This window comes from Danio rerio, chromosome 2 (genome assembly GCF_049306965.1).
Source record: "Danio rerio strain Tuebingen ecotype United States chromosome 2, GRCz12tu, whole genome shotgun sequence".
Lineage (NCBI taxonomy): Eukaryota > Metazoa > Chordata > Actinopteri > Cypriniformes > Danionidae > Danio > Danio rerio.
In genome coordinates, this window is record NC_133177.1 from 6230082 (window position 1) to 6247097 (window position 17016).

Below are 17016 nucleotides of genomic sequence, written 5' to 3' on the forward strand. Positions count from 1 at the left end.
TCTGTTTTACCTACTTGCTAACGCTGTTTTGTTTCCCCTTCCACTGTTAGTAGCTTCCCTTAGTGGGCAGGAGGTGCGACGGGATTCGCTTTTCTGCCCTGATGAGCTTGATTCACTGTTTTCCTACTTTGACACATCCTCAAAGTTGCAAAACTGTAAGTGCTGCATGGCATAGCATTTACCATGAATCAGTTCTGCCTGACGTTCTGTGTTTTAAGCTGACTTCATGCACAGGTACTTTCTGTAGCACTTTACTTGAAGGTAGGGTCATAAGACGTCTTGATACCTTTATTATCATGATATTACACATCGTAAATGAGATTTTGTGTATGCATATGGCAACAAACAAATACATCACAACCTGCCCTTTTCATGTCAACTTGACATTAGCCCCTTTCACACATACAGACCTTTCCGGAAATGTACTAGCAATTTTCTAGTACGGAAAGTTTTGTATGTGTGAACAGACCCTTTTTGAAAATACCGGTAAATTCGTTCTGGCAATTGTTTTGGAAAGAGAACTTGTAACATTACTAGTAATTTGCCGGAATGCTGCTCTGTGTGAAAGCAGAAGGAAGATTCCTGGAAAGAGCACGTTCACGCTTGTAACGCGCTGACTTGAGACGTCTACTCCAGCCAATCAGAACACTCAGACGCATTCACATCTGTGCTGTTCATGAGAATAAAAGCCTTTGAATATTTTTCCAGACACATTTAGCTGCTAGATGTTAGTCAGATAACTTTTATACGTTCCTTAATGCCAACGGTGTCAAAAATGATTGATAAAATGCTTATAATAAACCGCTGTTTGTTTACCTTCAAGCTCTGCTTCAGTTGCTTGACGCGCGTGCACGTGAAGCAGCCGGTGAGCGCCAGCACACACACATTATGTACATCTCGACATGCGAAAGTGTGTTTTCATCGAAGTTGTTCACAATACTTCTCCATCCACAGAATTTGTAATGTAGTCAAATGTGTAAACATTTAGCTGCGGTTTGCGCTTCTGCCTTTGGATGGCTCTGGAACAAAGTAGCTGCATGAATGCTAAAGCTTTAAATAAAGGTGAACCCATCAACAAAAGCCCGAACTCTTCTATGTTTACAAATAAAAGCGCAGCTGTTTAGAGGTAATTTCTGGTTTATGATGTCAGAATTTACCGGTATTTTGGAATGGATGTGTGAACGGTCTTTTCCGGAAACATTCCGTAACGTCCTCGCCTGTTAGAACATCGCTTTTTTGAATTTACCGGTAAAGTCATTATAGTAATTCTCTGGATATTTACCAGTATCACTGTGTGAAAGGGGCTATTATCTTGACAACTAATTTGTCATAAACCTGTAATAAACATGAGTGCCATTAGGCCATTATAACTGTCATGTTAATCATTCTGAAATATTTACTATAAAAATATAGCGTCATTATTATTTAATGACATTTTAACTCTTTCTCTGCCAGCAATTCTTTTTTTTAAAACATTGCCAGCACTGCCAGCATTTTTAATGATTTTCACATAAAGGTCCTTTGAAGTAAAAAATTTTTTTTAGATGTTAGTATCAGTATTGTTAGTTTTTAGTTTTTGTCTAAAATAGTGAAAAAATTCCAACCCAGGCTCATTCTGAAAGCGTAGTCCCATAGACGCTTCTGGAGACCCTGAAATACGTCCTGGGAGGTATGTGTTTTAGCAGTTTTTGTTTTCGCGAATCCACGGGAGGCCGTTGTGTGCACTTTTTCATATCTCAAATTTCTCTCGCGAGTGTCACTCACGCCCGCTGCTCTCGCATAAACCCACCAGAGGCCGCTGTTGACCGACCGTTTGTCTGGCTGAGTGACTGACTGGCCGGCCAACAAATCGACTGACCCACCCTCCTCCTTCCCTAAACCCAACTAATGTTATTGATTGCCCCACCCACCCACTTACTTCCCTAAACCCAACCAGCGATTTACAAAAGCAGTCTAGAAAAAGAAAAGCCCTCGTCCGTTTTTTTCCACGTTTTCGGGTTTTATGAAATTCTCACCCTGTTATTTACTTGATCATTTTATTTTTTGGATTCTGTTTTTGTCCTTCCTGATTTCTGGAACCACTCTTCCCCGAATTTGAACCTGTTTGTCATTGTGGTCAACTCCTCTCTGGCATCTCAGGTCCGCCAACGTACATGACGAGCTAACTGGACAAACTGGTTGCGGCAAGAAAGCCCTCCACACGGAGGTAATTTGTCAGCTGGTAAGAAACGGCATCACACCGCCCTGTAGCGTTCATTTAAGAAAATGAAATGCAGCCATATGTACCTCCGGCTACATAATTTCCAGCCTCCAGAAACGTCCACCGGACTACGTTTTCAGCATGAGCCTGGGTTGCAACATTCGCATTTTGAAAATATAAAACTAATATAACCATGTACAGTAAAGCTTGTAGTTTGTCACTTCCCCCTAAATGGATGAACGGTTTTACTCGCTTCATACTTCAGTTTCTCATCAAATCATAGCTAATCAAATGCACTCTAGTATCTGCCATGCCCCGCCCCCTTCAAGATGCTTTTCATTTGATGCACTTGAGCTTAAAACTCTATTGGCTGTTATTTAAAAAGGGGAGGAGCTACACTATATCCCACCATCTCTTAATGTTTCGGTTGAGATATGTTAAACATCGAATAAAATATGCAATTTTCAAAGCACTTCACGGGACCTTTAAATTTGACAGCCCTCAGAATATTTTCGGCAATATGACCTTATTATATATCAAATAATATGAAATAACAAAATAATGAAAAAACCCTCTGCATTCAAGCCAAAAAACAAAGCATTTTATACAAGTGTTACTGTGCTATATTACATGGCATCTTCCACAGTTCATTGGTAAAGTGGTTAACAAAAAGGGTGGCAATAAAGAAAAAAATCTCCTGTCTCTGGCTTCCATTAACTTAAGAAATTAGAGAGATGAATAAACAGTAAACAAATAATAATTTTGTAAGCAATAAATATTAACTTTTTTGAATAAAAATCTACCCTAAAGCCCAATCTGTGTGGGAAAAAAAGGTGCAGAATGCGTATGTGTGTATGTATGTAAGTAAATATGTATGTATGCACAGTTGTCATAATTATTCACCCTCCTGTTATTTATTAATTTTATTTATTTTTTTAAATATTTCCTAAATGATGTTTAACAGAGCAAGGATTTTTTTACAGTATGTCTGATCATATTTTTCTCTCTGGAGAAAGTTTTTTTTTTATTTTAGCTAGAATGAATTTTTGTATAAACAATCATTTTAGGGTCATTATTATTAGCTGCCTTAAGCAATATTTTGTTTCGATTGTCTGCAGAACAAGTAATCGTTATACAATGGCTTGCCTAATTACCCTAACTTGCCTATTTAACCTAGTTAAATATCACTTTAAGTATCTTGAAAAATATCTAGTCAAATATTATTTACTGTCATCATGGCAACGATAAAATAAATCAGTTATTAGAGATGAGTTTTTAAAACTATTACGTTCAGAAATGTGTTGAAAAAATCAGCTCTCCGTTAAACAGAAATTGGGGAAAAAATATTGTAGCAGGACTAATAATTTTGACTTCAACTGTATACATGTTTAAAGTAACATAAAGAGTGTGTAACAACTAATTGCTTATTTTACCTTGTGAATGAAGTTCTATTTTGCTGTTTTCCCCACAGGTATAATCTATAATATGTGTCATCACTTTAGGTTTTATTGCTACAGTATTAAATTTCATTCATGGTTAAACTATGTTGTTGTAATGGCAGTGAAGAGAGCGGACAGCGGGATTCAGAACAGTGCAGACGGGAGCAGAGAGATGTTGGCCTCCACCCCCTCCAGCTCCAGCCTGAGTGAAACAGGTCAGCGTGAAAAAGTTCAGCCTTGTCATTCATATTTTAGCTGATAAGCCAATCATTCTTTTATATCATCACAAGGTGAAGTCACTTTGAGCCATTTCTATTGACCAGATGTGTAAAGAGTGCCTGAAAACAATACTTGAGTAAAAGTACAGATACCTTACTGTAAAAATGACTCCATTACAAGTTACAAGTCACCAATTCCAATAAGACTTGAGTAAAAGTATTAAAGTATCAATTTTTAAAAGAGCTTAAGTATTTTACTTATACTGAATGTAGACTTAAAGAACACCAAAAAAGGTTTTATTTCCTAATACAGAAATTCAATTGAACACCTCAATGTTTCGAAATGGCAGAACAAAATAGATAAACAAAAAAATAAATAAATAAAACAAAAAGTCTCAAACTTAAATGTTAAAAAAAGGACAATTTTTCAAAAATAAAAAAGTAGTAAAACGTAGTAAAAAAAAAAAATTCAGAGCTGAGTTTCATGTGATTCACCTCTCAGTCTCAAAGGGGGTAATACTTTTATTTGGAGTAGTTTTTCAATTGATAAGGATGTTTTCTTTAAAATTTAAACAGAAGAGCAGTGTTATTTTTCAACTTAGTAAACTACATATAAATTCAATGAAAAATACATCACAAATAGTCATGTCATGTCATAGTGGTTTGTGCCAGGGCCAGACGGAATCTGCGGAAGTTTTTTGCTATTCCTGCGGAGAATTTTGATAAAAATGTGCGGATTTCTGCTGAATAATTTTGGGAGTATCATAACTAAAACCATAGTATGTGAAATAAAAACTAATTTCTTTTTAACTTTTATTTAATGTTTAAATTGCAAATCCAGTTAGATTCACATTATTTGGTAAACAAAACAAGTCTCTCATATGATATATACTAAAAGACAGAAAATATTACTGGACAAACTGCATTTTGCATAAATCAGATGTACATTTTCATATTAGTCAATAATATTACTGAAATTAATTTAAAAAACTGAATAAAAAATAGATTTACACACATTTACACAAGTAAATAAACAGAATTAATGATGGGCTAAAAAGTCTGCGAAAAATCTGTGGAAAATCTGCAGAATTCTGCTCGCGCAGATTTCGTGTGGGCCTACCTATCAGTAACTGTATTAAATTCACATTAAATTAACATTAAACTTACTTTATATTCTTACTTGACGATAAATTCTTAAAAGCACTTATTTTCGTGGCAAACAAAGTAGACACTGCATCCTGTAAGAGCCATATCGGCAAATGAAAACATTTCTTTCAGATAAGAGCATGGATGGTCATCAGTGCTGGCACTGCTTGATGTGCTGACTTCGGCTTCATTGTTTGCTGCAGCCATGTCGCTAATTAAACACCTGGATTTAGTCAAGCTGCTAATTCACGTTCACGTGATTTAGCTCATAAATAGCATATAGTACCTTCAGCAGCCTGCAGATGGCGATATCGCCTCGTCCGCCCAACAGCAGTGGTAGATAAAGATGCCGACTTGTCGCGTACAATCACAATATAACGAGTAACAATAAGCGTCCGTTCAAATGTAGTGTAAAGAGTACATATATTCAATCAAAAATGTAGTCAAGTAGAGAGTAAAACTTTTTAATACTAAGTACAAGTACAAAGTAGCCAAAAATAAAAATAAAAAATACTTAAGTAACAAAGTCCATTTACTTAAGTACTTTACACCACTGCTATTGACATTATTTTTTAAGTACCAGCAGGAGCAGCCATTTTAATCTTTTTGGCTTAAGACATCCGATCTCATTCACTTCATTGATTTGTAGACATTGAAAACAGCTCGTCATGCTGCTTGATGTTGCATTCGTATTATATCATTCTACTTTTTTATGTATAGTCATGAGCACACTTGTTTGTAGAGCAAGTAGTTTGACCGTTTTCTACAGATCGGAAGTTCTAAAACAGTCACAAAAAACGAGCGCACTTCCACATTTTAGTATGAGGGTTCTAAGGCGGCAATGTAAATGTAAGTCAGTTCAGTATTTATTCAAAGGGTTTGTTCACCCAAAAGGGAAAATTTGCTCATAATTTACTCACCCTCAGGGCATTCTGGTTTCTTCTTTCTTTTTTCAGACAAATCTATTCCAAGATTATTATATAACAAAAGTCTGAATACTTAGAACAAAACACTGTACATAGGTAAACAGTTGAAAAAGAAAAGTTCAGTACTTGAAAATAACATACCGTGATGGTTAAAATCCTGGCGAAAAACAAGCCAATTGGAAGAAAACGATTCACGTTTGACTGGCCAAAACATTTCTTAGTGAGATTACAACAGTGACTACGTTTACATGGACACCAATAATTAGATTTAATGTGATTAAGATGATACCCTGATTAAGAGTCTACCATGTAAACAGCGATCTTTGATTAATTTAATCAGATTAAGGTCATAATCGAACTTCTTTGGCTCTCGGCGAAGGCGGTCACACTTCTTCCCTCTCCGTCCCATATCTCTCACTGCTGGCTCCTCTTGTCTTCGTCTCATTCTCTCTCTGAGGCTCTCCGTGCCCTGCTGTCCAAACGAAAAAGGAATAATGGATTTGATCAACAGGTCTCTGAATGCAATTGACACCATCTTCTTGACGAGAAGTTTGGGCTTCTACTTGTCCTGCGGGGACGTTTGCAGTTGGACAAGTGATGGATGGGTGGGAGAAGTGGTGCGTTGTGTGCGATGATGCGTAAACAAAATGGCGACGGTTGGCCGTGCCTACTTGTGTCTTCTTTTACAGTGTTCAGAAACCTATCAATGACGTCATGGATACTACGTCCATATATTTTACAGTCTATGCTTTAGACATGCGTGACCACAGATCTAGTCTCAATTGTTCGTAGCGCATCAGAATGCAAAATGCAAAATTTATTCAAAGCCACCTTAAAGAGGCATAAGAGTGTTTAAATGTATATTTTGTTAGTTTACGTGTCTATTGTGAAATTTATCATGTATGTTTGTAATGAGGCAATAGACACATGTACACTCATGAATATAAGTGCAGCAGGTGGGTGTTTCTCTTTAGCAGTTGAAAAAATGTCAAATCAAATCTAAGAAATAACACAAATATACTCAATTTGATGAATATTCTGTTGCTTTTCAGATCTTCCAGAGTCAGAGGCGGCAGCAAATCAGGCCGAGCGTTCTCCTGTGTTCTCCAAGCTGACTAATTTCTCCGCAGACTCTCTTCTTTACTGGGCGTCGTGTGCATGCAGCCTTAAAGACATGGCACAGGCTCTGGCACACGGAGCTGACATCAACTGGGTCAATCTAGAAGACAGCAGTCGCACCCCGCTAATACAAGCAGTACAAGGGGTCAGCACTTTCATTCATTCATTCATTTTCCTTCAGCTTAGTCCCTTTATTTATCAGGGGTTGTCACAGCGGAATGAACCACCAACTTATCCAGCATATGTTTTTACATAGCGGATGTCCTTCCAGCTGCAACCCAGTACTAGGCAACACCCATACACACTCATACACTATGAAGAGTTTAGTTCATTCAATTCTCCTATAGTGCATGTGTTTGGACTGTGGGGGAAACCGGAGCACCCAGAGGAAACCCACGCCAACACGGGGAGAACATGCTAACTTCACACAGAAACGCCAACTGGCCCAGCCGGGACTCAAACCAGCGACCTTTTTACTGTGAGGTGACAGTGCTAACCACTGAGCCACTATGTCGCACTTGATGAATGGTAATACATATGACGATTTTAGGCCCGTTCACACGGCATAATAATCTTATTACATGTAAACTTGACTTTCAAGAAAAATTATAACAATTTAACAATTTCTCCAAAAATATCTCTCGCATTATTCTGCTATTTAGCATAACAGAAACTAATTTGATAATCCTAACTCACCTAAAAGAGAAAACGTTGAGTCACATTAACATCTGACTTTTTTTAAAATGGTTATGTGCCTTTTTAACATACAGTGTATGTAAACTTCTGGTTTCAACTGTATATAACATATTACTTTATAATAATAATAATAATAACAAAATAGAATAGAATAGAATAGAATAGAATATGGTATGTTCTCAATAATATTTGTAAACCGCAAAAAATGCTTTTCTTATTTAGATTTTTTTGTCTTGTTTCTAGTCTAAATATCTAAAAGTTCTTAAATCAAGAAGCATTTTCTAGACAAGCAAAACATATGGTCTTGTTTTAAGAAGTAATATGCCGAAATGAAGCGAGTTTTTCCTCAAATCAAGCTAAATAATCTGCCAATGGGGTAAGCAAAATAATCTTATCACAAATCAAAAAACAAGATTATTTTGCTCACCCCATTGGCAGATTATTTAGCTTGATTTGAGGAAAAACTTGCTTCATTTCGGCATATTATTTCTTAAAACAAGACCATATGTTTTGCTTGTCTAGAAAATGCTTCTTGATTTAAGAATTTGTAGATATTTGGACTAGAAACAAGACAAAAAATCTAAGTAAGAAAAGTATTTTTTGCAGTGCACAGGCCCTATAAGGTATGGCCCATTTACCTTTATTTAATAACATGGAAAGCGAGTGTATGTTTTTACCAGAACTAACATTGTATTTTCTTTTAAATACATGTGCGTTTAAAAAAAAGATAATTTGGACAAAGAAATTATGGGGTTCTTCTCTAAAGAAGTTGTCACCCCACCCCGTTCAGAGCATCGTTATGGAAGTTTTACGTTATAACTTGCGTGGTCAAATGGCGGATCTGCAGTAAAGTAACAACGATTTTGGAAAACACTCGTCGCTACATAGATTTTTTTCCTAAATGATGAATCATACTATGAATGTTCAGCCGCGAGTTTGGAAAACGCACCCCTGGCTGACTGAAAATTACAAATCTGTGTCTATATACTCCATTGCAATTAAAAAAGTTACTATTTGGTTTATATATTTTTTCAAAATTTTATCTTTGCCATGATGACAGTAAATAATATTTTACTTGATATTTTTCAAGACACTTCTATACAGCTTAAAGTGACATTTAAAGGCTTAACTAGGTTAATAAGGTGAACTAGGTAGGTTATGGTAATTAGGCAGGTTATTCTATAATGATGGTTTGTTCTGTAGATTATCGAAAAAAAAATTAGCTTAAAGGGGCTAATAATTTTGTCCCAAAAATAGTTTTTAAAAAATTCAAAACTGCTTTTATTCTAGCCGAAATAAGACTTTTTCTAGAAGAAAAAAATATTATCAGACAAACTGAAAATTTCCTTGCTCTGTCAAACATAATTTGGGAAATATTTAAAAAAGAAAAAAAAATCAAAAGGGGGCTAATAATTCTGACTTCAACTGTATATTTGAAATAACGAACTTGAGCTGATGATAATAATGTGTGCGTGATTATTAAAGTGTTTCAGACATCATTTCAGAAATGGACAAATGCTAGAGGGAAGCTCAAAATAACAAAGGAGAAGCCTGAAAAAACAAATGAGCAAATTATCCTTTAAGCAACCTAAAAGATGAACAAACTTCCATGTTTAACTATTATCATCGCTTTTTTGGACTGTAATGAACTCAGAATGACGGAATTACTTTCTAACAAGATGTTACCGTTAATTATTTGTTTTTTCCAGGGTTCTCTGATCAGCTGCGAATTCCTGCTTCAAAATGCTGCCTGTGTGGACCAGCAGGACATTCGTGGCAGAGGACCACTGCATCATGCCACCATTCTGGGCCATACCGGGTAGGTACAGCATGAAAGATACATCCTAATTGCATTGTATTATAAAGAAGTAACGCCCCATTCACACAGGGCGTCAGCGTCAATGCTTCCCATTCACTCTGAATGGCTGACGTCAAGCGTTGCCGAACTGCATTGTGGATCTGTCGGTGCCACTTCAGAGGCGTTGCTCGCTGCAAAAAGTTGGGACTAGCTTAACTTTTCAAGCACCGATGGAAGCGCCAGCCAATCAGATCGCTTTATGCAAATACACCAGTTAGACAGTGGCCTATTGCTGACTGAATTTCATTGGCTGACGCTTCTATGACGATCGAGTCAGCCCCAACTTCAGACACGCTTTCAGTCAAGCGTTGATGCTGAAGCCCAGTGTGAATGGGGCGTAAGTGTTTTAAAGGCTCCTACCTAAGGTCGTTTAAGAAAGGAGGTGGTTTAATCTCTGAAAGGCAAATATCAATTATATTTTAGCTCTGTTATTGTGATATTTCAGTGCCTTTCTCATTCACTTGTAATATGATTAAAATAGGCTGCTGCACGATGGCGCAGTGGGTAGCACAGTCGCCTCACAGCAAGGTCGAGCCCCAGCTGGGTCATTTGGCATTTGACAATTTAGCCTATCCAATTCACCTATACCACATATATACCGCAACATTTCTCCAATCTTCTATTGTCCAATTTTGGTGAGCCTGTGTGAATTGTAGCATCAGTTTCCTGCTCTTAGCTGACAGGAGTGGCACCTGGTGTGGTCTTCTGCTGCTGTAGCTCATCTGCCTCAAGGTTTGATGTGTTGTGCGTTCAGAGATGCTCTTTTGCAGACCTCGGTTATATCAAGTGGTTATTTGAGTTACTGTTGCCTTTCTATCAGCTGGAACCAGTCTGGCCCTTCTGCTCTGACCTCTGGCATCAGCAAGGCATTTGGATCCACAGAACTGCCACTCACTGGATATTTAAAGATATAAAGTGTAGACCAGCGCGTCTGGCACCAAGAACCATGCCACGTTCAAAGTCACTTAAATCACCTTTCTTTTTCATTCTGATGCTCGGTTTGAACTGCAACAGATCACGTTGACCATGTCTACATGCCTAAATGCATTGAGTTGCTGCCATGTGATTGGCTAATTAGAAATTTGCATTAACTGAGCAAAGGAATTTTTACAGTATTTCCTATATTTTTTCTTCTAGACAAAATATTTTTTTAATTTGGCCTCAAAAAAAAAAAGGCCAATATTATTAGCCCTCTTGTTTTTCAATCGGCTACAGAACAAACCAATGTTTATCCAATGACTTGCTCCATTAACCCAACTTGTATACATGGTAAATCATATCTATGCTATGTTTTTATTTGAAAAATAACTAACAGTTTCTTCCTGTGTCCATGTGGTGTCAGTCAGGTGTGTTTGTTCCTAAAACGAGGAGCCAAGCAGAACACCGTGGACACTGATAGCAGAAGCCCGCTGTCCATTGCAGTGGAGGCTGCAAACGCAGACATCGTCACTCTGTACGTCACACACCATTAATAGCATCCTGCTTCCTTAAACTCTCTGTTCATTGAATTAATTGTGTGCTCAAGCATATCTTTAATATCATTTTCTCTCCTTTTGGATTTCAGGTTACGTTTGGCAAAGATGAATGAGGAAATGAGAGGATCCGAAGGAGCGTTTGGCCAGGCTGGTCAATACTCTCTCTCTCAGAGTCACACCGAGCAACAGTATAAAAAATGCATTCAAGAGTTTATAAGTTTGCACTTACAGGAGTCCTAGACTGGAACGGATCGTACATTGTAGACTGGACAAACATCTTTTAGATGTCTTTCAAACATCCAAGCCATATTTATTGTTTCTGAGGCCACGTGTGTGACATCACCTGCCAGCCAGTAGCCACCAGACAGCACAAATTCCTATCTCTTACTACAAAACTCCAAACACTGACAAGTTTTTTAAGTTTCCTAATTTTGTAGTCATTTTGTAAAAAGAGTCATGTTAAAGACTGCACTGGTGCTTGTTTCCTCAACGATCTCTTGGTCTGTTCTATTTAAGAAAACACATGAACAGCACAGAACTTCAAAACTTAAAAAGGTGCTTGCTTGTTCCAGTTAAGCCAATATGGTTGCTGTCTCTGTTGTAGCTAGTCTAAAGAATGTTTTATGTCCTGGAGTTCGTTCTTCATTTGAGATTGTGCCAGATTGTTTATTATGACAACTAATCACTGACAAAATTCCCTCAAAAAAGTTCGATTAAATCAATCGAATCTTATTTAAGTTAAATGAGATTGCTGCAGTATGTGTGCTTGCGTTCATTGGGAAGGGCAGATATATCGATCCTAGAAACTATTATCAACAATGGGGTGATTCGTTGGCGGCAAAGATTTTAGTGTAACGATATCATATAGTTAATGAGCAAAATTACATAAAAGATGTCATTGATAAAACATTTTAAAATGGAACTCAATACAGTCTACTCTGCACACTTTTCTGCGAGTATTTAGCAATTTTTTGTACAGTGCATCTGGAAAGTATTCATAGCGCTTTTCCCCATTTTTATTTTATGTTACAGCCTTATTCCAAAATGTATTAAATAAATTTATTTCCTCAGAATTCTACATATAATACCCCATAATGACAATGTGAAAAAAGAGTTTTTGAAATTGTTTCAAATTTATTAAAAAAAAAAAAAGCAGAAAAATCAAATGTGCATAAGTATTGACACCCTTTGCTCAATACTTTCTTGATGCACCTTTGGCAGCAATTACAGCCTCAAGTCTTTTTGTATATGATGCCACAAGCTTGGCACACCTGTGTTTGGGAGTTTTTGCCTATTGTTCTTTGCAGTACCTCTCAAGCTCTATAAGGTTGGATGGGAAGTGACAGTGTACAGTGTCCTATTGATATGTTCAATAAGATTTGGGTCTGGGCTCTGGCTGGGCCACTAAAGGACATTCACCGAGTTGTTGTGAAGCTTCTACATTGATATTTTGGTGGTGTGCTTTGGGTCATTGTCCTGCTGGAGATAAACCAGTCTGAGGTTAAGAGCACTCTGAAGCAGGTTTTAATTCAGGATGTCTCTGTACATTGCTGTATTCATCTTTCCATCTATCCTGACAAGTCTTCCAGTTCCTGCTGCTGAAAAACATCCCCACAGCATGATGCTGCCACCACCATGCTTCATTGTACGGTATTAGCCTGGTGATAAGCGGTGTCTGGTTTTCTCCAAACGTAACGCCTGACATTCACGCCAAAGAGTTCAATTTGAGTCTCATCACTCCAAAGAATTTAGTTTCTTATGGTCTGAGAGTCTTTCAGATGCCTTTTGGCAAATTCCAGGCGGTGAGTGGCTTCAGTCTGGCCACTCTGCCATACAGGCCTGATTGGTGGACTGCTGCACAGATGGTTGTCCTTCTTCAAGGTTCTCCTCTCTCCACAGAGGAATGCTGGAGCTCAGACAAAGTGACCATCAGGTTATTGATCACCTCCCTGACTAAGGCCCTTAACCCCCGATCCCTCAGTTTAGATGGCCGGCCAGCTCTAGAAAGAGTCCTGGTGGTTCCAAACATCTTCCACTTACGGATGATGGAGGCCGCTGTGCTCATTGGAACTTTCAGAGCAGCAGAAATGTTTCTGTAACCTTTCACAGCCTTGTGCCTCGAGACAATCCTGTCTCTGAGGTCATCAGACAATTCCGTTGTCTTCATGCTTGGTTTGTGCTTTGACATGCACTGTCAACCCTGGGACCTTATATAGACAGGTGTATGCCTTTTAAAATCATGTCTAATCAACTGAATTGACCACAGGTGAACTCCAATTAAGCTGCTGAAACATCTCAAGAATGATCAGTGGAAACAGAATGTACCTGAGCTCAATTTAAAGCTTCATGGCAAAGGCTATCAATACTTCTGTACATTCGATATTTCAGCTTTTTTATTTTTAATAAATTGGCAACGTTTCAAACATGTCCGTCAATTGAAATGCTTTGAAATAAAGGGACATTGATGTCCTGTACTGAATCAACTCAGAAGGCGCAGGACGTCAACAGGTGTCAGATTGACATTGTACTCCACTGTCATGGGACATTGCATTATGTTTGGAAATGAAAATCGAGTTGACATCAGAATGTCAGGCCAATGTCAATGTCCAAGGCCGGATAGACGTTGCATTTTGGTAACTTTCAAATGCAACCTAAAAACAAAACATCTAATGATGTTACAGCTTAATGTTGAGTGAACGTTACCACTATGACGTCTATCAGATGGTTGCCATACCTGATGAATAAATATCAGTATTTGACGTCAGTATAACATTGGTTTAAGATGTTGGCTCAACGTGGATTTTGGTCCTTTTCCAGCACAACCTAAAATTAACAAAATATAATTTCATGTCGTCTTTGTGCATCAAAATACTGTTATACTTATTAGGCAGTGGCGACCTAAATCTAAACTAATATTAACGTCTTATGACATTGTGTCTTCTGATAAAGCACCCACATATTGGCTCACTCCCAAGCAGGTTTGAGCTTCCAGGCCTGTTGCTATGACAGCAAATTCAAGAAGAACTTCTAAGAATCCCACAGTCTTATATCAAGATAAAATCGTCAAAAATATAATCATGCTAACGAAGTAGTCCACGTATGAAGAACAGACCCCAGGTGTCATTTGAGTGTGTGTGTATGTTCTCTTTTGTTGGGGCATTAAAAGACGAGTGTTCTATTTAAGAGCGAGTCTGCACACTCATGAGGGACAGGTCTAAATGACCGCAAGTCTTCGAGAAAGTTGTTCAAGTTACGCGAGACTCGTCATTAATAAAAGAAGTCTTCAAGCGTACAAGTCTGTCTTTGCATTCTTCTGAACGCTACACTGATGTCAGAAATGAACTGGTTGAATTGAGTGTTTCTGTGTGGAGTTTGCATGTTCTCCCTGCGTTCGCGTGGGTTTCCTCTGGGTGCTCCGGTTTTCCCTACAATTTGAAAGACATACGGTACAGGTGAATTGGGTAGGCTAAATTGTCGTGAACGAGTGTGTATGGATGTTTCCCTGAGTTGGGTTATGGCTGGATGCACTGCGTAAAACATATGCTGGATAAGTGGGCGGTTCATTCCAATGTGAACTAAGCCGAAAAGAAAATTAGTGTAACATTGTTTTCACAATTCAACCACTGATTACAGCCAATCAACAATGTGAAACATAATTTTCTATCCATCTGAAAATGTTTATTTTAGTTGTATTTTGGCATATAGATCAGCATAACTGTAAATATCAGCTAAAATTTATCTACGTTTCGCTTCGCAGTCAAGTCTTTCAATCTTATTTTAGCAATATTTTAAGTGTCTTTTTCTTCAGAGAAGACATTGCGCAAAGTAAAACAAAACCATTTAAAGACTGTAAACCAGTATTTAAATGTCAAGTGTGAATCAGCTGACAGCTGCAAAGACACAGCCACTAGAAACCAGTGAATAGGTAATAAAAATTACCTATTAACCCAGCTGCACAGATACACCTCTTTAACCTTTGCTCAAGATGCTTCCATTGTGATGCATTCAACACTTCTTCAACATGAGACAAAAATAAGCAATAACACAGAAAATTTGGATTGTACCAAGCGACGGGTACGTATAAAAACATCATATACCAATATATTGTTCAAGACCATTATTTCAATGGGGTTTTGTCTGTATGCTATCCTCTGTTTAAACAATCACTCGTGGATCGTTGTTACACTTTGTTTTGAATGCCATTGACTTTAAAATAATGTATTAATAACGCAAATATTGAATCTAAATTGAATGCTTTTATGTATTATTTGCCTTAAGATGACAGATAATAAGTACACTCACGTCGTTGGTTAAATATTTACACTATGTTTCTGCTATGCTATTTATCATGAGAAACTAATCTGAGAGATGGAAAAAAACAAGAATGATCACGAAAATATCTCTCTTATAGACAGACCATCATGAGGAACAAACACGGGGTTAATATGCTTCTGGGTACATGTGTGTTTGTGGTAATGTCAGCACACAAATGTCTGACATTTTCATCCGAATATCCACTGCCAAGCTCTTCAGGTGCCCAGCGGAAGGACACACCGGAAACGCGAGGAAATGGTTAGTGCGTTGATTTGTTATTCATCCGTTTGCATAAAAATCGAGTAATTGTCAGTAAGTTATTAACGAAAAACTGCAATGATAATCATCTAAATCATCCTGAATTAACGAGTAATTCGATAAATTATACATAAAAAAACGCAAAGAGTTGGTTTAAAGTCTGTGTAAAACGCTTCATGGGTGTTCTCCTTTTATTTACACTTGCAAATTGGTGGGACTTTGATCTCTGCTAAAAGAAATTTTTATGTTGAAGTAAAACTGGACACATTAACAAAGTGACTTGTTGATAGGAAATAGTAATATGGAGAAATAAATCTGTAACTTTAAAGGTACTGGCAGCTCATTGTTTGTCACTACTGTAGCCTACTGTAATTTACATGACCCAGACAATATAACTAAAATGTCAATTAAAGTGACTATTGCATCTAAAGTTGTTGTCAGAGCAGTCAAGGTCCCATAACGCTATTTAAAAACCTAAATAAAAAAATTAAAAAAACATCCATGAATTGTGAGCTACAAGCAACCATTAACAGATTATTTTGTACAGTGTTTCATATATTTTGTCATGGCAATTTCATTAAAAAAAAACTTCGGATACAATGTTATATGTTAATTTGTTCATTTAGCTCTCAAATGCATTAATATATATATTCTTTAGTTACACATATCAAATGACAGTTATAGTTGTATCAAACTAATAATTTGTGATAATGTTAATACTAATTCTTTTTCAGTGTTTTGGGGGCCCGTAGAATTTGCAATTTATTATTATTATTATTATTATTATTATAGGCATATACATGTATTTATTTGAGATATTAGTTATTCACTGGGCAACATGGTGACTTAGTGGTTAGCACTGTTGCCTCACAGCAAGAAGGGTCACTGGTTCGAGTCCCGGCTGGGTCAGTTAACATTTCTGTTTCCTCCGGGTGTTCTGGTTTACCCTACAGTCCAAAGACATGCAATATACTGTAGGTGAATTGGGTAAGCTAAATTGGTCATAGTGTATGGCTTCTTCTCCTGCGTCCTCCTGTTCTCGTTTAATGTCATCATCAAATGCTAAAGTTCAGTTCCAATACTCAAGAACGGAGGACGCATGAAACCAACGCTATCTCACGGCAATTCGTAACTTTTTCATTTAGTGGCTAATTCGTATAAATTCGAAAGAACTAATTTGAACAATTTAGTATGATTTGCTCATCACCCAATGATGGTTGAGGTTAGGGGTGGGGTTGGGTGCCACGCCTCCTTTTTAAAATCCTACATTTTCGTACGACTGAACTCGTACGAATTCGTACCAATTAGCTGGAATTAAGTCGGGGTCGCCACAGTGGAATGAATCGCCAACTTTTCCTTCAAGTTTT

General features: G+C 37.4%; 1 protein-coding gene across 11 annotated transcripts in view; it reads left to right on the forward strand.

Moving 5' to 3' along the window:
• Nucleotides 1–14372, forward strand: part of acap2a (ArfGAP with coiled-coil, ankyrin repeat and PH domains 2a) — a 38931-nt gene extending 24559 nt beyond the window's left edge. For 8 of the 11 annotated variants that reach the window (XM_068213490.2, XM_073922878.1, XM_068213489.2 and 5 more), the window contains 6 exons: nucleotides 51–155; nucleotides 3762–3854; nucleotides 6982–7193; nucleotides 9454–9563; nucleotides 10945–11055; nucleotides 11167–14372. In XM_068213490.2, the coding sequence (XP_068069591.1) occupies nucleotides 51–155; nucleotides 3762–3854; nucleotides 6982–7193; nucleotides 9454–9563; nucleotides 10945–11055; nucleotides 11167–11317 (782 nt within the window). In that variant the 3' untranslated portion in view covers nucleotides 11318–14372. The remainder of the gene's footprint in view (nucleotides 1–50; nucleotides 156–3761; nucleotides 3855–6981; nucleotides 7194–9453; nucleotides 9564–10944; nucleotides 11056–11166) is intronic. The other 3 variants (XM_073922899.1, XM_009297237.4, XM_073922896.1) reach the window with 1 other exon arrangement.
• Nucleotides 14373–17016: the final 2644 nt, after the last annotated feature.